The sequence below is a fragment of the Pagrus pagrus genome (assembly GCF_965226575.1).
Source record: "Pagrus pagrus genome assembly, chromosome: 5".
Lineage (NCBI taxonomy): Eukaryota > Metazoa > Chordata > Actinopteri > Spariformes > Sparidae > Pagrus > Pagrus pagrus.
This window is the reverse complement of record NC_140189.1, coordinates 28792881-28818749: the sequence shown is the minus strand read 5'-3', so window position 1 is coordinate 28818749 and position 25869 is coordinate 28792881. Positions and strand designations below refer to the sequence as shown.

The following is a 25869-nucleotide window of genomic DNA, read 5'->3' as shown; positions in this document are numbered from 1 at the left end:
CTTTTTATTTATTTATTTTTATTCAAGAACTTGAAATACATACAAACAAATCCATAAACCCTCAGCACAACCACACATCAACAATCAAAACAAAACACACACACAAAAAAACACAGTTTAGATGTCTGCTAATTAAAATGAGTAAAATATCTAAATAGTCTAATTGTTTTTGCCAATTTCTGTTTTTTTTTAGATTAAAATTTTCAGTGGAAGTCAAGTATGATTTCAACAGGAGGGCAATCTGTCAAGCCATTTCGTTTTATGAATGTAATATTTAGCTATAATAATAATAATTAATCATATACATTTCATCTGGGGAGAAGTTGGACATCTTTCTCAAGCATTTCTAAAAAGGTATTTCTGTAAATCAAGCCAGAAGGCAGTAGTGTGAAAACAACAGTTTCTCCCTCACAATCACAAAAAGAGCATCTGTGAAGAAAAGGACACTTATTGTCTTTAACAGGACAGTCCCCATGCAGAAATCTGAAAATGGACCTCTGATCCAGGAGGGGACCAGCCAGCCAGCGCGTCGCCATCTTTGCCGTTCCTCCTGAAGCCCATCCCCCTGGTGCAGCTTCACCGGGGAAAAAAAACAAAAACGTCCGACTTTCATTCAATTCAGTGGGAAGCGGCTGCTGCACGCACGGTGCCGAAAGATGGCCTCACCAAGGACGATAACCATCGTGGCCCTTTCTTTTGCTCTGGGTTTATTCTTCGTGTTCATGGGGACCATCAAGCTCACTCCGAGGCTAAGCAAGGACGCGTACAGCGAGATGGTGAGTGAACCGCGGCGATGCTCTGCCCACATCTGTGGGGCTGAAGGGCCATTGTTCCGAGCGAGAGGCTCTCAGGCTCGAGTAATGAGAGGAGATGCTGACCTAAATAATCAAAGATACGGGGAAATGAACGCTGTCGATATATATATATATATAGCGTTACATGTGAAGCATTATTTAGATTACTGTGTATAAAACGGTAAAACATGCTCCAGCGTTACAGCCTGTAACAACACAGTTAGCACACATGCTAGTCATGTATGTTTTAAGATAGCACATCTCTGAGTCGGTACAGACACACAACACAACCCGAAGTGTGTCCGCCGTTAGCTAGCAAACGTAAAAACAGGGATGATAGTGAAGGCTACAACTCACCTTTACTCTCTTAATACACGCTGTAGCGTTAGTTCATATTAAACAGGCACACATTATCCCTATAAAACATCATATTTCCAGGTTACAGCTAGCTCGTTGTGGCCTCATAAGTGTGTAGCAACATTAGCCGTTGAGCTTCTTGTTTGATATGAAGAGCAACTTAACGGCTGAAGAGCAATGGCGGCGCATTCGAGCAAATTCTGAGGTGCACCTGTCGTTGCTGATGTTGTGGGAGATGAGAGCTGCTGTGACTGAATGCTTCATGCTAAATCCAAACAAATATCCTCAGAGCATACTTTATCATATTTGTATACGTTTATAGGTAGAGTAATAGCCCGAAGGCATACTGTATGAATGGTGACCTCACATAGTCCCTCAGTGACCCCATTAAAGAAACCCATGGATGTTTGTGTGACTTTAGTTAAATGTGAGATATCTAAGATCTCTGTGCTTCTTCCTTCCAGAAAAGGGCATACAAGAGCTATGCCAAGGCACTGCCGGGACTGAAGAAGATTGGGATCAGCTCGGTCCTGCTCCGTAAGATCATCGGCTCTCTGGAGGTGGGCTGTGGCGTGGTGCTCACCCTCGTCCCCGGCCGGCCGAAGGATGTTGCCAACTTCTTGCTGCTGCTGGTCATGCTCGCTGTCCTGTTCTTCCACCAGCTAGTGGGAGACCCGCTGAAGCGGTACGCCCACGCTCTCGTCTTTGGCATTCTCCTGACCTGCCGACTGCTTATTGCCCGCCAGAGTGAAGACCGGCCGGAGAGAGAGGACAGCAGAGAGGAACAGCACATCAATGACCAGGAAAAGAACAAGGTCAAGCAGTCATAAGATCCTCTTCTACTTCTTCTCCAAGCTACAACGAAGGGAACCTGGTGCGCCTCCATGGATTGTAGTAATTAAAATTTTGAAGGAGTCACTCCCAGATATAATACCCCTCACACACATCTCGTGTCCCGTCCAGCTGGCAGACTGAATACTCTCACCTGCTCCTCTCTCTGCACTCTTAATGTGAAACTGAGAACTCCTGACCCGTCCATCCTCTGCATAACCTTGGACAATCATACCTGTGGAAACTGTGATGAGCTCGGCTCATTCTCACGATAGTCGACCCATTTTTTCCCCCCAACTTCAGTCCAACACTGTGTTAAATGTGTTTGTGTTCTTTGTTTTCAATCAAATGTGAATTAATTTATGTTTCAAGTTGATTTGAGAATGCTGTTTTTCCTGAAAGAATCTTTGTAGCTTGTTTTTCTAATTTGTTTTTATACTGAAGGTGGGAGAGACTGGTAATGTGTGAATTTCAATAGTCCAAGCATGTTTCATTTGGTCTAAGTATTGAACATAAACCAAAATGAGCACTTTGAAAGGCATTTTGTACTAATTATCAACAACTATTACATATCCACATCTTATTTTGGTGCAGTGATACCAGCAGGCTATTTTAGAAAGAAAAAAAAAAAGATTAATTTTGGTAAATTTTTTGCAGAAGTATGCATGAAATCCTTCCTCCGTGGTAAAATAAGCTGTATATCCCCCTGTCTCCTTTCAGTTCAGTCACCACAGTGAATTCGTTTAGCTGGACAGGACAGCAGTTGCTGCCTCAGGTGTCTGCTGCAGGCTTGTACAGCAGAACATAACCAAATCCAAAAAGTCCTTTTGTCTCTTAAAATTTTGAATTTTACCTTTTGTAATTCACAGCTGAAGTCTTAAACCTATTCACTGTCTCCTAAAGGTTTTGCTCATCTGTTTGGTTTTAATTTTATTAAAGATATGAAAAAGCATTCCTCTTACGTTTTTTGTGAAGGGATGAAATTTCAGTTCAAATTCTGTCAGTTTTGAGATTCACAGTATTTCTGTAAATGATATACTTGAAATAAAGAATCGGAGGTGAGACTGACCCAGTATTATTTGTTGTATTAGCACTCTTGTCTGTCATCGAGTCCAAGTTAAATATTAACCCCTCCCTAAATTTGCAGTGGGTGCTGTCGTGGGATTTTTCCGTTGTAAACTCTTTATCTAACTTCTGTCAGTCCCTGTCAACAGACACAGTGCAGGGTACAGTGCAGAAATTGTACATTTATCAGATTTGGCAAGAAATCAGTGTAGTTATGAGGCAACTATATCGAAAAGTTGGGATCAGCAGTGCCCAAACTTTTTCCCTTGTAAGGGCTAAAACTTAATGTTGGACTACGCCAAAACAGATATTAATTTCTTGTATTTTAGAGATGATTGTATTGTGTTTTTAAAATGTTACTAGGACCCCAGTCCCCTTAACTGACTGACTTCCTGCACAAGATGTCACTTCTTACTGCAGAATGTGGCTGACATTTCTAGGAAACTGGATGAAACTGTGCCTCATTCTTGCCATTTCCTTCACAGCAAACCCTTCATTAATTCTATTCCCACATGTCAAAAGGGAATAGAAAAGGACGAGGCGCACGGTCACCCGAACACTGAGAGTGAGGGGACAAGCAGCGTCATTCAGACACAAGGGTCTTTCTGTTCTGCCCTCAAAACAAAATGGAGTGATTTTGCCCCTGTGTCTCCCCCTGAGCAAGAAAACTGGACTGTAGGTCAGTTATAGTTTGAGGGAAAGCTTGAGAGGCAGGAGCCTTCTTTTGAAATGGTGTATTCTGCTCCCCTGAAGAAATAATTGTCACTGTGGTGTCTGCAGAGCAGTGTGACCAACATCCTCCAGTTCCCATCGCTGTCCATGAGTTGTGACCAGACATTTCCCCTCCTAACTCCCCATAAGGTTTAATTTAAATAGATATCTGAGGCTCTTAGAGGTAAAACTCGGAAATATTTCTTATTTTCTATCCCATTAATAATCTCAGCACCCCTCAGATTTTTCTTGTGTACCTTTGGAGGGGCCCGACCCCTAAGTTGGGAACCACTGGATGAAACTGTTAGTTTATAAAGTAATTATAGCAACAACAGAATTGATGCAAAATTAATAATCTGATAATAAATCAGTCACAGGGCCAATTTTCTACAGAACGAGTTTTACTTTTGATACTTTTTTATTCCCAGCCAGCCTATTTTTTAAATTATGTTGTATTGATGAGGAGTTACGACAAACTACTGTTTAGTTGTGCTGTCTTACAATCAAAAATATGTATTAAATGTAAGTTAAAGTGTCATGGCGATGAGGTCTTAAAATGTAGGGAAAGGGTCTTAAAAAGGTCTGAAAATGTATTAAATTTAACCTCAGGATTCCTGCATACACCCTGATTCAGTGTCTCCTCTCACCAACACTAATTTGACACATTTATTCGCACAAACAGCGGCATGAATCACACCCTTTACTCTTGTAGTCCTTGTAATAGTCGACTCTCCGGCGGTCGACGTCAAACGGACTACAACTCCCGTGAAGCAACCAAGCGGATGGACCATAGTGCGCAGGCGCAGAGCAAACGGTCGCGCGAAGGATTTGAGTTTGGTTTGAATGGCCGAACACGGAGCAGAGCGCAGTGTTTTGAATTTGTAGCAATGTAGAAAATGGCGACAAAGCTAAACCTGTCGGAACCGTCGGATTCGGACCAGTCGTCTTTGAGCGACCAGTCTTTGTCGAACCGGAGCAGCAGCAGAGTGGCGGAGAAGAAGAGAGGAAAGAGCGAGGCGGAGGAGCCGTTTGTTCTGAGCATAAAGTACTTCTCCCAAGGTAGGACCCAGCCCAAACACACACAGATGGTGGCGTCACTGGCACTGTTGCCAACGGTACCATCTGTGGAGTGTCTGGTACTTGAAGACAGGGTTTGTCTCTTTAACCGTACTGTGTAAACTAGCACACACCGGAGATGTTGGAAACACTTTTTGTGTCAGTACTTTCGATATAACCTCCTTTTTTTGTTTGTGATGGAGCTCTCAAAACAGAAAGTACCATCATTATTCTGCTTTGGCGACTACAACTGTATCATATAACTAATCAACTGATATCTAATACAACAAGGAGTTCCTTTGTGACAACCAGGGTAAAGTTGTAACACAACCTGGCGTCAACTCAACTTTATATATCACTTCACACACAACACAGTCGATCCGAAGTGCTTTACACAGGGAGACAAACATACAGAAACTAGTGATGATGAAATGATAATAAAAATCAAAAATAACATTGCTGATATTATAGCAGCAATAATAACAACACTGGTACCAATATAATCATTGCTCATATATTGCCTCCATATAGTAACAGCAACAACAGCAGTAGTAACAATAGTCAGGGTAGACCGATCTATCTGTCTGTCTATCTGATTGGAAACACGTCACAATTAATATCAGTTAAACACTGAATAATCTGACTCTGTGAGGTAACTAAAGTCATCAAATGAATGTTGTCGAGAGGAATTATAAAGTAGCAGAAAATCAAATACTCAAGTAAAGTACATGAAAATTGTACTTAAGAACAGTACTAGAGTACGCACTGAGGCAGAAACTTGTCCATCCTAAGGACAAAACACCCAGGCATAAGCAGAGAAATGTAGTTTATGCTGTTTAATGCAGCCAGGACTGCACAGGTTTGTACATTGGGGAGACAAAACAACCTTCTCCATAAACGAATAGCACAACACAGGAGGGCCAACTCCTCAGGTCAAGACTCTGCTGCCCACTTACATCTGAAGGAGAGAAATCATTCCTTTGAGGACAACAATGTTCACATCTCGTCCAGAGAAGACAGATGGTTTGAAAGAGGAGTAAATGAATCCATCTATGTCAAACTGGAACATCCGTCTTTGAACAAAGGAGGTGGCCTAAGACATGACTTATCAACCACCTACAATGGCGTACTGAGTTCCCTCCCGAGACAGCTTAACAACCATTCACACCTGGGCTCACCTAGTCTTAGAAACCCACATGAAGGCCGGTTCGATCAACGACCCACAAGTGGCCCTAAGACTCTGAAACTCAGAGCTCACACGTGTCCTTAACGACTCTGAGGACACACCCACACAGGGTTTAAAAGCCAGCCAACTCCTCTCCAGTTAGTTAGAACTGAAGAAGCCTCTTGGATGAGAGGTGAAACGTCTTCAACAAACTGAAACAAGTCCAGTTGCCTACGATACAGCACTTAGAAGTACTTGAGTGTTTAGGATTATACTAATAATCTGTATTGGCCCTGAAAAAGCCGTATTGGTCGACCCCTTAACAATGGAATTAAGGGCATGTAGCCATTAGGAAGGGACAATAATAATAATATTAATAATAATAATACAAATAAATTAGACATAGTGCTTTTCTAGATGCTCAAAGATGCTTTACAAAGGAAACAACAAAACAAAAAAGAACAATAAACGATAAAGATTTTTGTTTGTCATGATTATCCTTGCCTAAATAATTGCTGTTCACAATATTATCTAAAAAATATCATTAAAATCATCATGCATCACAGATAGGACTCATTTTATTTAAGTGGACATCTTTTTTCATGATAGATGAAAAAAGAAGTGGATGATGGTCACAGAGATGGGAGTGCAGGTTTCATGTGTTCGATTGTGAGTCAGACATCTTCCTCTGGCAGGTTGTGCAGGTCTGCAGCTCGTCTTCCTGTTGGTCTTTAGTTTGGAGTCCATAGTATTTCATCACAGTCCATTTAACTGTCTTTTTTCGGGTGGATACTGTGTGCAAGCCGAGCCTTCAGCCGTGGTGACAGGCTTAGGAATTTGGAATGACTGAAAAAAAATGTGGGCTAACCTTTTGTGACACTTAAAAATAAGTCAGGAAATCAATAAAAGACTTTATGTTAGAGAGCTAGACCGCTCTTTGAAGTCCCTCACAAGAGGATATTCACGATTATCCTCGTGATGGAAATCCACAATGATCAACTTATCCTGAGTGTTTTGTTCTTTTTTTATTCACGATCCGCAATAAAGTCTTTTATTGTCCCATCCCTAATTGCCATATAAAGCCGGTAATGAAAAATGCAGCCCTGTTGAGACTTACGAGGGAATTACCTGGGATGATAAAGAATCAGGCACAGATAAAGCCTAATGAGAGAAAGTGTGTTTTAAGGTGACTCTTGAAAATCTTAACAGTGTGGGAGAGTCGTATGGTGGGAGGAAGAGAGTTTTGGAGCTTCGGGGCAGCAGTAGAGAAAACACTATCCACATACCACTAATTAGTCCTGGATCTGGGGACAGACAGGAGTCTCTGATCAGATGATCTTGGCTCTCTCACAGTTTGATATGGGAACAGGAATCTGCAATATGAGAGGGGGGAGACCGTTTAACATTTGTGTGTCTCTTTTCTGACCTTGTTAGAAGTCCTGCTGTTGCATTTTGGACCATTTGAAGACGAGATAAGCAAGACTGAGTGATACAAAATAAAGCGAGTTGGATAAAGAGGATATGAAGGCACGGATGACGTTCTGGATGCCTAAATATCTAAACGATGTTTCCCGTCCTGTGACCAAAACCATTTTTGGATTTGTCTCTAGATGACATTTGTGTCTTTCTGATGCTCAACGGGGAGAGACACTATATACTGAATATTTTATGGTTGATTCTACACTTGGTTTAACTGTAAAAGCTTGCAGTTTTGGTGTGCTAGTGAGTAAACATGTGTAGTTAATGGATTTTCTGGAGAAAATACTGGTGTTTGTTCCAGCAGACAGTTTGTAGAGTAACGGATCATCTGCTGTCACGTCACGCAGCATCAACTTTAGCAGAAAAATAAACTTCCTCTTACATGTATCAAACTGTGTGAGTACTTGAACATTTTAAAAACCAAATACACACTGATGTCTCCCTTCCCTCCTGTAGTTGAAGCAGGTACTCCTGTGTACGGGAACGATGAGGTGGAGAGACACCTGGTGCTGGTGGAGACGGTGGCCTACAGTAAAGGACTTCTGCCAGAGGCCATCTCTGTTATGCTGGAGTTTGCCATGAGCCTCCGTATGGGTAAGACAGTTACTTAGCCGCAGCTGTGTGGGTGTTATTTAATTGCATTAATTAATCATTTTCAGCAGAAGGGATCAGCCTGTTTGTGCAGTCCATCCATCCACACATACATACATACATACATACATACATACATCCTCCCTCCCTCTTCAGCGCCTAACCTGTACAGGGTCATAGTGGGCTGGAGTCTGTCCCATCACATACCAAACAAGTGTACACCTTGGACAGGTTTCCAGTTTATCACAGGGCTAAACCAGTCACACTCTTGTTTACAGCTCAGTCAATTTAAATATGGCAGTCTTAATCTCTGAGCCACTTGAAATGTAACACCATCTGGTAGTTTTAGTACAATTTGAATGACAAGAATGCTGGAGCCAAATATCACTCATGTAATGTCCTATCAGTGTGATGAGAGGACATAGTTTTCACACAGTCTGAATGCATTGCACAAACATTGTCTGGCTTTTTATAGTCAGTCTCAACGTTTGCTTCCTTTTAGCTGATTTTTTTCCATGAATTTCTCTCTGTAGGGACGACGCTATGTGCCCGCGTGCTGAAGTGTCTGATTCCTGCCACTGTGGTGCCACAGGAGGCCGTTGTTCGAGCAGTGGTCTGGCTGGGTGTTGGCAAAATACCTATGAGCACACAAGTAAGTGCAAGTCATTTTATTTGCAGTTAGAAATGTTAAAGATTAAACTTTGATCTCAATGGGTTGTTACTATGTCACTTAATTTTGTTGAGCAGCAAATCTTGATTTAATTTGCCTAAAATCTTTTCAACTGCATACTTTAAAGGGGGGTCTGTGGATCTTTTCTGTTGTGCGGGAAGCCGGTGGCTAGTTTATTTTAGCGGACTCCATTTCCAAACTGTTGCTCTCTGTTAATGAAGTGTAGAGGGGCACTGAGCTGAGGCACTCTATAACTTGCCTATAGTCATAAAAATTTGCATCCTTTGGACTGGTGTGGAAAAAATCTGGCCCAGTTCCTTCACAAAGAAATTCACAGTCCAGCAGCACTCAACAACTTTAACAAATCGTCCACAGGCTTGTTAAGGCAGAGGAGAGATGGGGAAGCTCTTATTTTTCGCGTCACGTTACAATAGAAAAGTAATTAATACATGTAGATTGCTACAAATTGTAACATAGAGCCCCTTTAAAAAACAATTATTTAAACCCAATTACTTAATTTAGCTCATTAAACAATGTTAAACAAATCATAATTCAAGACTACCTTTGCTCCCTTATCTTTTTAATGAATATATTAATTCATTCAGTTCATTTAAATGAGTGCCGTATGAGTGAGTGCCTTTCAGTCTTCTAGCTTGAATTACAAATATTTCAGATGAGCGAGTGTTGGTTTACCTGCCTTTTTTTTTTTTTTTTTTTTTTAGCTTTTAATAACTCAATGTTTGTTTTAACCCATGTGTCCTATTTTCAGGTTCTTTTCATAAAGTGGGTGCTGACCATGTTTGACATGATTGATGGAAAGGACCAACTTCGAGCTGTCTACGGCTTCATCTTCAGTTACGTCACAGAAGAAAATCTGGTATGTATGCTGATGATCATTGCATTGTTGTGACAGTGGCCCTATATGAAGCCAACAAACACTTGCGTTTATTTTTTTCAATTGTATTTTATTCTTTCATATGATAAGTTCCCGTACTTTGTCAATAGAGTGAAAAGAAGTAGAATCATGTTGAGCAGAGTATCCCTTTTATTTTTGTAATATTGTGACATAATAATGTCATTGCAACAAAAACATAAATACCATGATATAAATTTTAGGTCGTATTTCCCACCCCTTTGATGTAATAAGATGTTAAGCAACTTCTGATTGCATTATTTATTTTTTATATTATTCATTTATACATGCCATTGAGCAATAAATAGATGGTTGTCTATGATTATTTGACATTTAAATAACGCGTTTTTATGCCGGAGCTATTTTTTAGGACATTTAAATGGAAAAAAAATCTCACCGTTAATTAATGCTGTGCTGGTTTTGGCAACTGTGTTGTTACCCAAAATCCCCTCGTCTCTGGGAAACTGAACACTAACAGGTGTTTTTTGGGGATTTTCTTCAACAAAGTCACTCAGATAAATCAGTGAAATTGTGAACTGGAAGAGGTCCCATTCCTTCTCAGTTGTTGTTTGTTCACATGTGAAGGATTGCCTTCTTACCAGTGTAATGAAATGACACTCAGATGTGATATTGGAGCTACTGAAAATTGCTGAGAGATGCGAAGTAATTATCTTTTGTCACATTTTTCAGTGTCCTTTCATCTGCCATCTGTTGTACCTTTTGACCAGAAAGGAAAGTGGTAAGTCATTTTCACACCTGAGATTTGATCCATTTATTCTGCTTTTTCCTCAGTTTTTCCAGTTATTTCCTGTTTTTAGCGTTCTCATCACTTCTGCAAGCATTATTAACTGCTTCATTTTTTTCCCTCATTGTAGTGCGAGTCTTCAGAGTCAGGAAGCTTCTGGAGCTGCAGTCTAAACTGGTAAACATCCTGCTGATTTGAAGTTCTGTGGCGCCATTTATCAAAGATACTAAGTCATTTCCTTACCCAGGATGAACATCTATTACTGATACATTGCAGAATATTTTTTCTACACTCATTTACCCTTTCCAAGTCATTGGTTATTGTTATCTTTAGCATTATTAGGAAAACATCAATCATAAATGTGAGATTTCGAGTACAGAGATGTCTCATTAAACATGTTGATGTTTGCTCTTGTTTCCTCAGGGAAGGCAGCCATTCCTCATGCACCTACTGTCACTTTACAAAGTCTTATGTCCCGAACTGGTGACGCTCTCCATCCCATCCCGAATGAGGGTTTGTTCAGTTAATACTCATTCTGCTGTAACAATACTGTATGACCGTCATCTCTAAAGCACCAAAGGAATAATATGTTTTGTTTTCTTACAGAGTGGGTTTAGGAACCACAATTCAACCTGGAAATCGGCATTGATCGGTGTCCAGAAGAGGAACGGTTCCCAGGTTGCCTCGAGCACCGGTCTGGCTTTCACGATTAAAGATAAGGCCAGCTCGAGGAAAAGGGTATGGAAGTCTATTTAAAGAGACAGTTCACCCCCTGAATCATAATTGGATGTTTTTCCCTAACCTGTAGTGCTATTTATCCATCTAGATTGTTTTGATGTGAGCTGTGGAGTTTTGGACATATCTGCTGCAGGGATGTCTGCCTCCTTGTGAATATAATGACACTAGACGGCACTCAGCTAGTGGTGCTCAAAGTGCCAAAAAATACCTCTGAAAAACTCTACAGCAATGTCTCTTCTTTATAAATCATGACCTGGTTACTCAAGATAATCCACAGACCCTGTTCACCGCACAGAAGAAGCGTGCATCTACTCTAAGTGAGCATCTAAGCTTACTAAGATTAAGCCAAGATCACACTACAGTAGCTGCGGGCTCAATTTAATCTTGACTCGCCCATCCTGGAGAAATCTGGTCTGGGACCTCAGTTGGTACCAATGTTTCACCAAGATTATCTAGTAATGTGAGGGGTGTACAGATCCAGTCGTAAACTTCCCGAACTGCTTAGAGACTCCTCTGGACCGCCTTGATAAATATAAAATGTGTTTGGAGTAGGATTAAAAATCTGGACGACTACGATTGTCATTACATCAGTACTTCTGGAATAGCCAATGAGAGAGATAACCGTAAAGATTAAAGCCCCTGAGGAAAAACATGTATTTTTAATTTTGGGATTAACTCCCCCCTTTTGAAATGATTGCAGGGAGTGACGTGCAAAAGAAAAGACCAAGCACCGTCTCTATTACATAAATATTTGTACTGTATCTTTTTATCATGATTTTAGCCCTTTATTCCTTTCAGGAAAATTAAGTATGTACATATAAAAGTATATGCTAGCCAGGCCTTTTTTTCTTCTGTATTAATTGTTGTTTTTCTTCTTCCTTCACAGAAACACGGCCACCTGCAACTGCCGGCGCTGAGTTCTGTAGTCAATAAACAGCCTCAGTCTGAGCCTTCCTCAAGCAGAAAGCTGGTCCCACTGGTGCAGCTCCACTCCTTTGCTCAGCTGCTGGAAAATATGCACCACATAGAGGTAATTTCTCCCAGGACAAATCTCTGAGTTCTGCATCTGTGGGGTGCCGCCCCCTGCCCCTTTACTGATTCTCCTCTCAGTCAGCTTCCACAGTTCAACTGTTACGGTTAGTCTCATGGCCCCAACACAGCTGGACTGGGAACAGATGGAATATCATTTAAGCATTAAGTGTGAAAAATCATTAATCATGTAAGCAGCAGAATAAAATGTATGCCAGATTCTCTGCGTAATTAACAGTCTGTTACACGGTGATGTGTCCCCACTGCCACATGGTGGGGCTGTGTCGCTATTACAATAATTTCTGTAAATTGTTCTTGGCTACAGACAACTGTTGTCCAAGGGAAACCACAGCAGAGATGGCCTGGGGATGTAATTTGTTTATCAGATTAGAGCATAAACAAGCATCTTGTGCACAATGCTTGTTTTTAACAGACCATTGTTCTTTTTACAGATATCATCAGTAATCTATCCCGTATGAGTAATGAAAGCAAAAGACCTGAGATGCGATGTATCAGAGTTGGTCATTTAGAGAGCCCTCTCCATAAATGTCTATTTGCCCTGCAGATTCAGTGTCTTGATAAACTAATATAAGTCATTTTAAATGGCTCGCAGACTTTTATGCGTCATGCTGCATAAATTCACCTCTTTCACTGCCCACAAAGCCAACACGAGCAGTAAGACTTTTACTCTAGTTTGCCGCGTCTCAGGAAAGATAGACGAGTAAATCCAATCACACTCGTAAAATTATTCAGCAGAGGCATTGACAAAGGATCATTGATTATTTCCCTCATTGCCTGCGCTGCTGTTTTCAAAAGCCGAATGGAGCTTTCTCAGTTTAATGATACAGTAGCTCCATAATTATCGAAGAACTGAGCTGTGTCCATTCACAGTCTGTCTTATCCTCATTCTAATTTATTTATTATACTGACAAAGTCACCATATTGGGAGGCAGCTGTTCACACACAATAAGGGACTGTATAAACTATCCAGAGTGATGGGAGAAATGTCCCAGTGCTGGCATTATGGGGATTACTGAGTACTGAAGAATTAGCCCAGTAGCGGATTGCTGGCGCGCTCAATGAAAACAAGGACATGAGCATCAGTTTATTCTTAAGATAGATTTGAGACAGACTTTTTTCATGCCATGTTTGACCTTATTGTTTTTCACCTCGTCTGTGCTTCTTTGCTTTAATACACATATGATAATTTTTGTTGGCCTCTCCATCACAGTTTCTTGAATGTATTTCCTGTTTCTTTATTTTACCTCCACCAGCTGCCCGCTCAGATGGGCTCAGTGCTGGGCTCCAGTCTGGCACTGCAGTACCTGGACTTCGTACAGGATGAGTCTCCCCTCCTACGCCTCAACTTCTGGCTAGGCTACGCTCTCTATGAAGGTAAGGGAGGGGTGGGGAGAAACTACCAAACTGCTCTGACATCTTCTGTCAGGAAGGCTCATGCGAAGCTAAGACCTTGTGTTGAACCCTAACACATTACCTAGTTGGCATATCAAAGGGCTTCTCTCTGAGAGGGGTTTAAAGGGGCTGGAAGAGGCCGAATTTGAAATCTTCTGTTGTTTTTATTCCTTTGGCGTCTTCACTCACTAAATGTTTTTTTTTTTCTTCTTCAGAATTCTTGTTCTGCGGCGATGGAGGAGGCTTCCAGAATTCAGATGAAGCTCTGCAGTTTTTGAACAAGTTGCTGTCCACAGAGAACTTTCTCCAGGCGAGTCTCACTTTTCAGCTATCTCACACCCGTCATTCACTCTTTCCTTTGTTCATCAACCTGCACCCACATTAATGAAACAATGGCTGAATCCAAATATCCATCCTCTGGATTTATGGACTGAGCCCTTTCTGACTTCAGTTGTACGACTTCCTGTGGTGTGTTCACTGTCATCGTGTCAAATCTGCAAGGCTAATGAAAGCCGCTGATAGACGGGCCTAAAGACTACAATAATAAAAGACATCTGATTACCTCTATAGCCTATACTTCTGTATCATGATGTGGGAGATTATTGTTTTTGGCCTATATGATTCAAGTTACGTTTTAATCAGTAAGTGTGTTATACATACATAATTTAAGTAGTTCTTTCTTTAGATTCATTGTCTTTACAGTAGGTAATTGGAAAAACTACATCATCAAGTGTGTATTGCAATGAATTGTGGCTATTGTGGACCGAATAAATTGTGATTTCATAATAATTTGTCACATTTCTCCATCAGGGGGGGTTCACCAGTTCAGAGGCTTTTCTCTACAAATTCCTCACGGTTTGGGACGGCTCCCTCCTCCGCCCACAGATCCTCGCCCTGCTGAGCAACATTCCTGTTGTTCCCAGTTCCCGTGAGTTTTGCTTTCAAACTGTGTCTCTCTCCATATTTTCTGTTATCACTGTCTCTGATAAACATACAGTATATAACTGTTTCCCCAACCTTGCTCTCAACTACACTTTCCTATGTCAACATCAATTGTGCGGTGCTGTATCTTAAAAATTGCATTAAGGTATGTTGATCACAACCTTAACCTGCTCTATCCTGCTTCAGAAATTGGACGGCTTCTGTTTGAGCCCCTCATGCAGCTCTTCTTCACATCCTCCGTGTTTTTCAAGGTAGGCTTTCCGCTCTGAGGCACGAGTAGAATGAATTGTGCTTCTGCTACTGTAGTAGAATTACAAAACCTTCTGCCAGAAGTTAATAGAAATGAAGCGACCATGTTTGTTTTGTAATTATAAAACACTCATGAGTCCCGTATTAGATTAGACTGTATGCTTAGTGATTCTCCTCTTTGTCTTGTGTGTGTGTGTGTCTGCAGTGTGGACTGATGGAGTGTCTAAACAGTATGCTGCTAAAGTGGCTGACCTGGCACTCAGTGTACGCTCTGGAGGACGACTTGGACATCAGCCTCAAGAGCTACACCTCCATGTGAGTCTCAGAGGCTGTTTATATCTAACATTATCAATATTCAACATGTTATCCCATAGTTTTCACATGTAGTCCCAGAGGTTCAACATGTAATCCCATAGTTTTCACCTGAAATCCCATAGTTTTCACATGTAATCCCTAAAATTTCACATGTAATCCAAAGCTTTCGCATGTAATCATTAAACTTTCCCATATAGACCCAGAGGCTTCACACGTAGTCCCAACGGTTTCAAGTGATATATGTGATCACATATTTTCCATATTACCAGATGTTGCATTATGTGGTAATATGGAAAACAAGAGAAATTCACCAGATTTTTCTGTAAGGGTGATTTTCATGTGGTTCACTCTCATGTGAACTACATGTTTGGCCTTTTAACCTACAAATGTTAGCAGTAGACTGTTTCAGCTAACCATTGAACTAGTAACTGCAACATCCCCCGACTCCCTTGTAGGCAGCGTTTTGAAATAGTTGTTGCATGTGGAAAAACTTAAACTTTGCAAAATGGTCACAACAAATTCTAAAGCATTTGTGGCTTCTTAAATTTCGTAAATTGGGCATTAAATGTAACGCAGTAAGTTGTTTCTTTCCTTGTCAGAACTGTCCGTATGTCGAGGCATCGCTGTACCAGCCTATCTGCTTCTATTTCTGAAGTGTGTCTTGCCTCTCAGCTGCTGTTTGAACACACTCTTGTGACCGATTTCACCATTTTCACTTAATCTATAAACATTTAGCCGACTGTAAATATGTCAAATTTTACAAATACAGTAGACATTAACTCATACAAGCTACTTCTGTGTCACCTGTGGAGAAAATCCCCAGACTCCCATAAGAATTACTCATTTTTGAGAGTTGTTGCGTTAGGAAAAAACTGTCTGAACTTTGTGAAACGTCTACAACACATTCTTAACTATTTGGCCCTCCTCGTTAATTCGGCAAATGTTATACATAAAGATATTTCTTTATTGATGTGAAAAACAGCGTTACTGTTTGTCCTACTTATGTATGTGTACATCTGCTTACAGAGCAGAGATCCGATCATAAGTGGTCACTCGAGTCACATGTCGAGATCCATGTTAATGCCAGGTGTAACCTAATGGGCTTAAAGCTGTCCACTTGTGATTGGATCACTCAGGGTGGAAGTTAACACCAGGTCTGAATTCACTCTCACATCTACTTCCTGCTACTTGTTTATGCCCTAAGCATAAACAAGCAATAGACCTGAAACACTTTGTGTATTTACTTCAGAGCATAAGGGTTATAGCTTGTTTCTGGAGCCAAGAAATGCCAAGATGCCTGCCTTCTCACACCTAATCAGTTCCTACAGATGTAATAAAAGTATTGAGGTGTTGCCTCAGTTTTATTTACTGTGGGTAAGTGTAATGAAAACAGCACTCCCTGTTATAGGCATCCCAGATGGCTTGCCCACTTTTGTTCCAAATATGAGGCTTGATAGTACTATTAATTTATTACCAACATTGTCACAGCATGACTGGGACTGAAACCCCACACTGGTCTATACAGTAACCTTTTAGCTTTAATTTAAGCCAAATCGTTATCCCCAACTAAAGCAGCTAAGGCCGAAATGTGTATCGACGTGTTTTCCCTTTTGGTTTTGAGCTCAGTTAACCACGAGATCCCTTGATTAAAACTTGTTTGGAGACAGAAGCAGCCCTCATACCCAGTTAAATGATTTTTCAGCTTTCAAATGAAGGGGTGGAGCTGGTGTCAATTACGTTTTTAATACCTGTGCTTCATCAGTATTGAGTTCTCGCACATGAAACCCCACAACAAATGATCCTATTGGTGCAGAGATCCATTTATATTCACTGCCAAATTCACCCCTGGTATTTAGCCAGAGCAGGCTATCACTCAGCATCATTCCTAGTTGTGATTAAAGTTTCTGTGCGACTCTCTGCTCTGCCCTCTGTCCTAGAAACATGACTCTGTCGGGGTTCAAGGATTCAGTGATGGATCTGGTTCACTTTGTGGGTCAGCTGGCCTCTGTGGGCCTTCAGCTTGAAGGCTGCCACTCTCTCCTCCTCAGCTTTACCCTGGACTTCTACGAGACGGTAAATAAGCTAATGATGAATGTTCGTTGTTAGGCAAGATACAACCTGTGCATGGACTTTACTGGTGCTTCTAAGTGATATAACTTTATTTAAAAATGTGTTTTGCTTATTGTTGCCGTTTCTTGAGTTTCACTGTGTTACTCAGTGATGATGTTTGTTTTGAGTTTGACACTAGGAGGCTTTTTTTCACATTGATCTGTTGACTGAATGTTTAACTGATTCCTGATTTTTATCAGAGTTGTATAGTAGATATATTATAAAAAACTTTAAGTAATTATTTTGGTTCAAAAGAACACATTTGGCACAAATTACTATTCAATGTTGACTATTTTTTATATCTTTCAAGGTGTCTGGAGGGGACCTTTAACAATGACTAAGATTAAAATCTCCTTGTCAGAGGTTTCCTGTTCAAGTCGCAGCAGCAGCAGCACATAGAACATAAAAAATGAAGGCTACTAAACCTACAAGACAGAACAAAATTTAGAAAATATGGAAAGAATAAGCAAGGATCATATTTTAGATAGGATCAGAAGGATGATATAAGTACGCCTGCTACTGAACCGTTCTGATCTGCGGGTCATGCCTTCACCAAAAGAGGATTTATAATTTAGTATGCTGGTCTTATGGTGATGGTGCGCATCGACAGATGGAAAAGACATGGGTTTATAAACCAAATTTTGTAAATGCACATGAAACATAACAATGCACTCGTTCATTATCGCAATATTCTAACTATGCAGGACCAGACACTGAAATTTTGGATTGCTAATCAGTTCACAGAGAGAAGTTTTAAGAGTGCCATGAGATGAAGTTATGTCTGATTGAAGCATTTTACAATCAAGAGCTGCAGCATATATGAACATTTTTTTCTCTTGCTCAGAACTAAATTGAGAAACAGAGAAGGGCTCCATGTTTCAGCAGTTCTCATCTTTATGTGGAACAACAAAATGCATAAATACGAAGATAAGTGACCAAGAACAACATTATAGATTATAAAGTTACCAGTTTCTCTCCTCCCTCAGGTGTGCGACATGTTTCTGAAGTATGGTCTCCCCCTGGTGGTGATGCCTCCACCTGGAGTTTTTTACCCAACCCTGTTCGCCACGGACCCCATTAGTGTGGACAGACTGGCCTACATCATGTACAGGTGGGGACTCTTCATCTCCTTCCTATAACCTGCTGTAAGCCTATCACAATGCGTACGTTAACAACTGCCTTAATGTGGTGTGTCGCATGTTGATGAATATTTAATGGCAGAACAGAACGGGAATCGAATGACGTGAATGTACTCAAATGTTAATGTATGATTTACGATAATGAGAGGCTAAGAGGCAATACACTTAAGCCCTCTCCCCTTTTATGTCGAATTCAAGCCTCACTTTAATAACACAAATCCGCACAGTGTCGGCTGATTGACTACACCCGAGGGTGGTGAAGTAATTCTACCAAAGCTGAGCATAGAAATCCCATGGAAAAAGAAAATTGGAACATAATTGCATTATATTTTTTGACGGAGCAGAAAGAACAAGCAGTTTTGCGGTATTTCGTGATCGCAGAAGTCACCAACCTTTTCTTTTTTTTTGTTCAGGTTCAAGGTGAACTTGGCGTCGGCCAAGAGTCAAGAAAAGCTCACAGAGGTAAAAACAAACTCGCTTTCTCGCCATGCATGTGTGAAAATCACACACGCTGTGACTTGCATTGCAAGAATACATCGTCGTCTGCACTAAGCACTCGACATACGATGTGGAGGAAATCATGTTTTATTAGCACTGATTTGATTAGAAGCTCATTTAATGCATTTCTTGTGATTGCATTTACATTTCAGGCATTTAGCCGTAGCGCTCTTCCATAATGACTTGCTGTACATTTAGATTTATTTTGAATAGATTTTTACATCGCTCAGTCCAGCTCTTTAGGATTTCACAAGCATCCACCCACAGCTGATAACCTTTAATACCCTCTGAGAAAAAGTTGTTGATATTTTAATATATCTGGCACTGCGAGATGTGAATTTACAAGTACATGTCAGGTCGCCAGTACGCTCCCCTGAAAATGTCAGTGGCACTTTTTATTAAGAAAAATGGACCTGGTAAATGGCATGCAAATGCATCAGCACAACAGGCATCAGATGTGAAGATCTGCAGAAATGGAGAGGGGTTCAGTTTGTTCTTTTCTTTTCATATTTCACTTCTTTCGGTCACCAGGCCTTTCACATCAGCAGTCAGACGTTCCACGAGTTCAACCGCTACATCGTCGTCATGGTCAACAGCCTGTGGAACTCCAGGACGTTTAAACCAGACATGGATTTAAAGCTGCGGGAGGAGCTGCTGCTCAAGAGCAGCGTACCACAATACTGGACGAGCTTCGACCTCATCCACCACCCCGCCTTCATGAGCTACGCTGTCGACTTTCACCAGAAGGTGAGTGTGGATCATTTTGGATGATTTAGACATATTTGGGTTGCATCGTACCTGCTTCTGACCACAATAGACATAGGAAATGGACAATGTTTCTGCTAACCTCCCCTCCTAGCATTTCCGTGTTGGTGCGAAGGAGCCTAAAAAGAAGGAAGAGTCATTACGTCACTGACTCTTTCTTTGGTGCCGGACTGAGTGACCTCTAAATGTGTATTTTAATTTTCTGGAGGCATTTCTTCATCAGAAGTCATACGATGTAGATATGTTCACTTCAATACAGCTGACACCACAGTCTGGCCCCAAAGCGAGATTTGGTGACGTAATGACCTTTCCTTCTTTTTTAGGTTCCTTGGTTGGCACCACTGTTGCATACACAATGTTAGCAACATGGCTACTGCTAACAGCCTTGTTACCGTCTAAAGCAAAAACAACCGTAAGAATCCCAATTTGTCCCTGAGCTCAGTGCCATATTAGGACAAACACAGTAAAACACCCGTTTGTATTAAGAAGCAGGCAGGTTTTGTTACTTCCTGACCCTCCTTATGTGCCATCTGTCAGCCAAACAGCCGACTACTCATTTAAATCCAGCTGGCTACTTTTGTAAAAATTCTAATAAAGCAAAGAGGCTGTGTCCTGCCAAGTACATCATTTTCAGGATTTGACAAATATCAGCAATATAATTGATGACAAAACGATGGCTGTATTTTCCATATATGCCACAAACACATGTATTAATCAATTATCTTTATTTACATTGCACTTTTTCCTTGATGAAGAAATTATACAATCTGCCACAGCCTCACACTGATTTACAGTTTAAAATGTCCTAGTGTTTTCTTGTTTTTTATGCCATTCACCAATTATACAGACTAATGTCAGATGCCTCAAGTCATAATAGTTATTTACAGACTGTGAGGGCTGAAATGCACGCGAGGCCTAATTCTTCTTTAGAATAATGAAGGCAAACTTGTCAGAAAACAATAATTAAGATCAGTTTATATGAGGGAAAAGGCCACCGACTATTTTCTGCTTCTGGAGTGAAAAGGTTCCTTCGAGCCCCCTTAGCTGGCTACTCTCCCCCTCTGGCTGCCTTCTCCATATCTTTTAGGAAAGCCCTGCAGTTTTGAACTATTTCAATTCCCACTTTTAAGGGAAACACATATCAACCGGGGAACAGACACCGGCCTTCTCCACTGAGTAAATGCTCGTCCGTTCACTCTTGTCTTACCTCGGGTTCGATCGCTCTCCCTCTTCCTGCCTCCTCCATCAGCGGGAGTTTTCACAGTTGTTCCACCGTCACCTGAAGATAACGAGCTTTGGAAAACAACGCCTCTGCCTGTTCTGGTTGTGTAATGGAAGATGTGCTTCCAATGTGCCATAATGCGATGTTCACTTTTGCGGCAAAAGTCGAGCTGGTGGGAGGCCGAAAAACACAGCGAAAGTGAGGCAATCTAAACTCAGATTGTGTCATTTTTCTGCAGCCATTACACTGTGCAGTCAGTATTTACTCCAGAATGATAAGTAGAAGCTAAAAAGTTGTCTGTCAGTTTAAAAAAAGAAAAAAAAACTCCTTCAAGGTTTTTCCGCTTATTTTCATGGCCGGTGATGGATCAGTGTGCAGCCAGTCGGTACAGTTTGGTTAATAGACTTGCAGGCAAGACAAGGAGACAAATGTGGAATTAATGTATCTTTCATAGAAGATACATTAATACAGAAGGACATTTTATTATTAATGGGAGCTGCATGAGACGTGGTTTTCATCATGTTTAATAATACACACACCTTTTTCTGGTCGGATCTAACATCCAGCAGTGATCTGGTGAGATTTAACTGGGTGGGCTGACGATGAATATTAACGTTCTCTCTCTCTACCAGTGTTGGCCGGAGAGAAAGGACATGGACCTCAATTCCATAAAGGTACGAGGCGCCTCCTTTTGATTTTCTGCGTTTGTAACAGGCTTCACATGTAGCTTGATGTGCATCAGTCATATTTCAGATTGAGACAGATCGCTTTGATCATAAAAATCTTTGGATGTCGGTGATGTAACCGTCTCTGTCTGTGTGTGTGTTTCAGGATTCAAAGCCGTGGATCTGGTACCTGGAGTATTTGTTCACCCAGGGTTACGGCGGCTTTAAACTGTTTTTTCAGAGCAACATCAGCCAGAAGTCGGCAGCAGGCGACGAGCAGGACGACAGCCTGTCTTAGACTCCTCCTCGCGAGCCACTTGCAACAATCCAAGTGTCTTTTTGAATGCATAGACTTCTCCGTGATTGACGTGTTGAACTTTTTTTTTTTTTTATCGTCCATTCAGCCGTAATAGACAGTAATGCCCTGGTGGCCGTTTGCCTGAAACAGGGTCAGTAGTCGGTTTAAGTTCAGAGAACACAAGTTAAACAGGAATGATGGTGTGTTTATTGCAAAGTAAAACCTCCATTCTAACGCATCTTCATCTTAGTAAGACTTTTATATCAGAAAAATAACTGACTTTATGGATTATAATGCACATAACCGCAGATACATTTAAATTATTCTTTTTAGCTTTTTGTTTTTCTTTTGCAATAAACTCTCATTCTTTGTGTAATGTCAACACGCCGACCTTGAACCAGCTTGTACATTGAAAAAACATTTTTCTTTAGCTTACTGTTTGTTTTTGTGTAATATATTCTTGTACAGCTTGCCATCTGCAAAATCTGACTTTTGTACATTGTTGAAAATATAAGTGTAAGACTAACCTTACTTTAGAAGCAAATACAAATAACTTGTGTCTTAAAGGCTGGCTCTTGGTCTTGATTTTTACCGCTGACAGTATTCTTATGCGTGGCACTCACTCACTCTTGCCAGCTGGAAAACAGCATTTTGATTTAATGGAGGAACCCATCTGGGTGGTTATTAGACCCCTGGCTCCTCGGCTATTTTTGAAAATGCGAGCTGAATTTATTCAATGCCAGGTACATGCGGTAATGAGAGAACATGTCAAACAGTTGGATATCTCGCTTTTAGTAAACTTTCTTTTGGAAATTACACAAAAAGAAGGTTCAGGAAACCTCCTCAGGCAAAAACAAGCTCAAATGACATGCACAAAACTCACTGAGTGACCCGGCGGCCTTCTCTCTCTCTTTTTTTTTAAATTAGCTTTTCAAATGCATCCAAAATAGGCAAACAAGTGACTTAAGAACTGTCCAACTAGAAGCCAGGATCTGGTACAATTTAGGCCTTTTTATCCAGAGGTTTTTCTTTAACGATATACTTAAATGATTAGAGAGGCTGCTTTAGGTCTTTTAAACATTTCCACCCGTGCAGCGATGACACTGCAGCAAATATCGTGATACATTTAAGCAGCAGAACCGAAAGCTGTGAATGTAAAGTTGACAGGACGGAGGAAACTCATCGAAGGAAACAGATTAGCTTCTAAAATAAATATATTTAGACAGCTCAGAGTTCAGGATTCATCAGGGAGGCACCTATTTTTCTGAACCCTGACCGTCTGTTTGCCTTTGTGGACGTGTAGAAGAACATGGATTAAGATCAGATTCTGACCGATCCTGTCAATATTTTATGTTCAACCAAGTTAAGATGCTGTGAATCGTGCGTAAATGCGCACAGGGAATGCACATCTCGTTTCTGCTGCTGGAGGATCGCTGCAGGCAATGTAGCTAATATTTCCCTCATCAAATATGTATTATTTCACCCACCAGCATCCCATCAGCTATTAATCAGAATGTACATTTTTATGACCAGGGGACCTGATCTGCGATTATCCTGCGGATATAACTGATCGCTATATATGAAGACTAAAGCAGTAGATTCAGGGAGGGCTTCGCCTTCTCAAGCTTACGTTACACGCCGCCCCTCGTTTTAAACAGTACTTCTTAAACAGTATTAGTAGTTGATTAATCGATAAGTTGTCAGCTATTCAATTAATGTGCAACTATTTCGTTAGTTATTTTTAAAGCAAAAATGTCAAAATTCTTAGATTTCAGGCTTTTATTTTCCGGTCTTTTTACTCCTTCATGGCAATAAACTGAATATCTTTAGATTGTTTACAAAGCTCGACATCTGAGGACATCAGCGATCAACATTGTTTACCATTTTCTGACATTTTAATGACAAACACCTGATCAAGTAATCAAGAAAATGATGACCTTTAATCAAGAATGCAAAATAACCATCAGCTGCTGCCCTGTTTTGTTTTTTAGTTTACAAAAGTTGGGGAATAATAAAGGAGCAAACAACTTCTGTTATGTTTTTTTTCTGTTTGGATCAGTTTGGATCAGTACAGCACTTCTTATAAATATCTTGGTTTTGTCTTTAATAAAAATATGAGCTTTACAAAGGGGAGAAAAACATCAGCGGGGAGCGAGTCAGGGGTCGGTAATAAATGAAAATGAAAAATGCATCCTGACCTTGGTTTTTCCAACATTTTCAAATTTTCATGACTCAATGTTTGGCTTGTTGTGATTTTATGCTACAGAAGTTCAAGGATACCCTGAAAGTAATTCTATCAGGAGGTGCTTTCCTGGAGAAGACAAGAAAGCATCATCGAAGCAGAGAGGACAAATAGTTACCAGCTTTTTTACTTGCTACATCTTCAACAGGGGGATGTTTCTGCAGTATTTTCTCTTTTTTACATTTTTACTTTGGGGTGTGTCATAAATATAATCCAACAAAAACTACTAAAGATCCATAAGGAATGATGAAACCGCACCAATTTCACACGTTAGACTGTGTTTACGGGTCCTGTGGAGTCGAACTGCGTCTGTGAAAAAAAGTGGTATAAAGGATTTTGTTGCACCAGAGGAAGCTGCATGTTAAACTGCTTCCAGTGATGTCGCTCAGGGGCTCAGTTGCTTTGTGGGTAATGTAGGCGCCATAGGTTTTGAGAAGCAGCCCAGTGGTCTAGCCTCGCACTCCCATAACACCGATGGACTCATTACGGACAGTTTAAAGGATAAGTTCTCCCAAAAAAAGGATAATTCAGTCATTATCTACTCAGCCGATGGAAAGCTGGGTGAAGTTTCGTAGTCTGCAAAACATTTCTGGAGCTTCAGAGCAAAACGGCATTACAGCGTTCTCCTAAACAAATTAATTTGTGATCTCGAGGGCTTCCTGAGACTTGGATTACGTCGGATGAGCTGTATGGAGCCATTTTATGTTTTTTTGTTTTTTTTTCCCCCTCATCTGCTTCAGTTGTTTAGGAGAACGCTGCAACACCATTTTACTGCAAAGCTCCAGAAATGTTTTGTGGACCACAAAACCTCACCTGACTCTCCATCGGCAGGAGGGTGAGTAGATAACGACTGGATTTTCATTTTTGGATGAATTCCTTAAAACCAACTGATCAAAACACATTCCTCTTCCTTTTTTTTTTTTTTTTTTTTTTTTTTTTACAAACCTGTAGCCTACATCACCCACAATGCAATTTAGCCACTGAGTGACATCACTGGAGGCAATTAATCAGATTACATGCAGCTTCCTCTGGAGCCACAAAAGCCTTTTTTCTCCTCCTAATGACCCGTTAACACACTTTAAAGGTGCCACTGGTGAGAAAAGTTGATTTTTGAGTCTCCTTCCTTCGGGACAGCAGCCGACCCGTCCTACAATCCCAAAGCGTCAGTATTTTAATAGAAAGTTGGGAATGACACTCAAAAATCAACTTTTCCAACAGATAGCACCGTTTAATATGTAAAATAAGTGGAGCTGCCCTTTAAAAACCTGTCCCCTCTTGGTGTCTCCTCTCAGGTGTCCTTCTACGTGACAGTGTTGGACACCAGATTTATTCCTGCGTGTTGGAGCCTGTTAATAAACTTTTCCCCCCTCTGTCAGACATGATTAAAGGTTGCAGATGAGGATGCGCTCTCTCAACCTTGAGCCAGATTTTCCTCCCGACAGCTTTTTGGACGCTTCCTCCCCCTCAGCTGTGACTTCAGAGCCTCGTCCCCCCTCCCGCAGCAGCAGCAGCAGCTCTTCCCCCGCAACGCGAACCACGCACGGGAACTTCTCCGCTCGCGTCTCGATTTCATTTCCAACTTGATACGCTCCCCGAGATGAGGAATATCAACGCGTTGAGAGACGGTCGAACAATCCCGCAGATGGAGCCGTGTGCGTGCGGTGTGCGGCGCTGATGCGAGCGTGCGGAGCGGAGCCACCTTAAAGAAACGCAGCCCCGCTGATGTCAGAGACTCCGCCGCCGGTGCCGCGCTGCGCTGCTCCGCCGTTTCAAATCTTCATCCGCGCTGCTGCTGCCGCCGCCGCCGCTGCTGCTCTCCTCACTTTTCTTCAGCTCATGTCTCGACTGCATTCACGGGAGTAGCTTAT

The 25869-nt window shown here is 41.1% G+C and overlaps 2 protein-coding genes across 2 annotated transcripts; both read left to right on the top strand.

The window, feature by feature from the left end:
* The first annotated feature begins 310 nt into the window (after positions 1-310).
* tmem35 (transmembrane protein 35) lies at positions 311-3044 on the top strand. Its single transcript, XM_084353665.1, has 2 exons — positions 311-776; positions 1616-3044. Exons 1-2 carry the CDS (start codon positions 657-659, stop codon positions 1979-1981), a joined length of 486 nt encoding a protein of 161 aa, XP_084209791.1. The 5' UTR covers positions 311-656; the 3' UTR covers positions 1982-3044.
* A 1521-nt stretch (positions 3045-4565) lies between these two features.
* cenpi (centromere protein I) lies at positions 4566-22325 on the top strand. Its single transcript, XM_084353405.1, has 20 exons — positions 4566-4817; positions 7915-8052; positions 8583-8701; positions 9489-9596; positions 10323-10371; positions 10508-10554; positions 10801-10890; positions 10984-11115; positions 12002-12145; positions 13419-13539; positions 13773-13867; positions 14368-14485; positions 14686-14750; positions 14954-15063; positions 17001-17136; positions 18159-18283; positions 18725-18773; positions 19341-19556; positions 21429-21470; positions 21628-22325. Exons 1-20 carry the CDS (start codon positions 4655-4657, stop codon positions 21757-21759), a joined length of 2199 nt encoding a protein of 732 aa, XP_084209531.1. The 5' UTR covers positions 4566-4654; the 3' UTR covers positions 21760-22325.
* The last annotated feature ends 3544 nt before the right edge of the window (positions 22326-25869 follow it).

Coding starts and splice junctions, on each gene's coding strand:
- tmem35 (XM_084353665.1), top strand. CDS start 657: ATGGCCTCACCAAGGACGATAACCATCGTGGCCCTTTCTTTTGCTCTG. Junction 777..1,615: donor AGGACGCGTACAGCGAGATG/GTGAGTGAACCG, acceptor TCTTCCTTCCAG/AAAAGGGCATACAAGAGCTA.
- cenpi (XM_084353405.1), top strand. CDS start 4,655: ATGGCGACAAAGCTAAACCTGTCGGAACCGTCGGATTCGGACCAGTCG. Junction 12,146..13,418: donor AAAATATGCACCACATAGAG/GTAATTTCTCCC, acceptor TACCTCCACCAG/CTGCCCGCTCAGATGGGCTC. Junction 15,064..17,000: donor CTCAAGAGCTACACCTCCAT/GTGAGTCTCAGA, acceptor CCTCTGTCCTAG/AAACATGACTCTGTCGGGGT.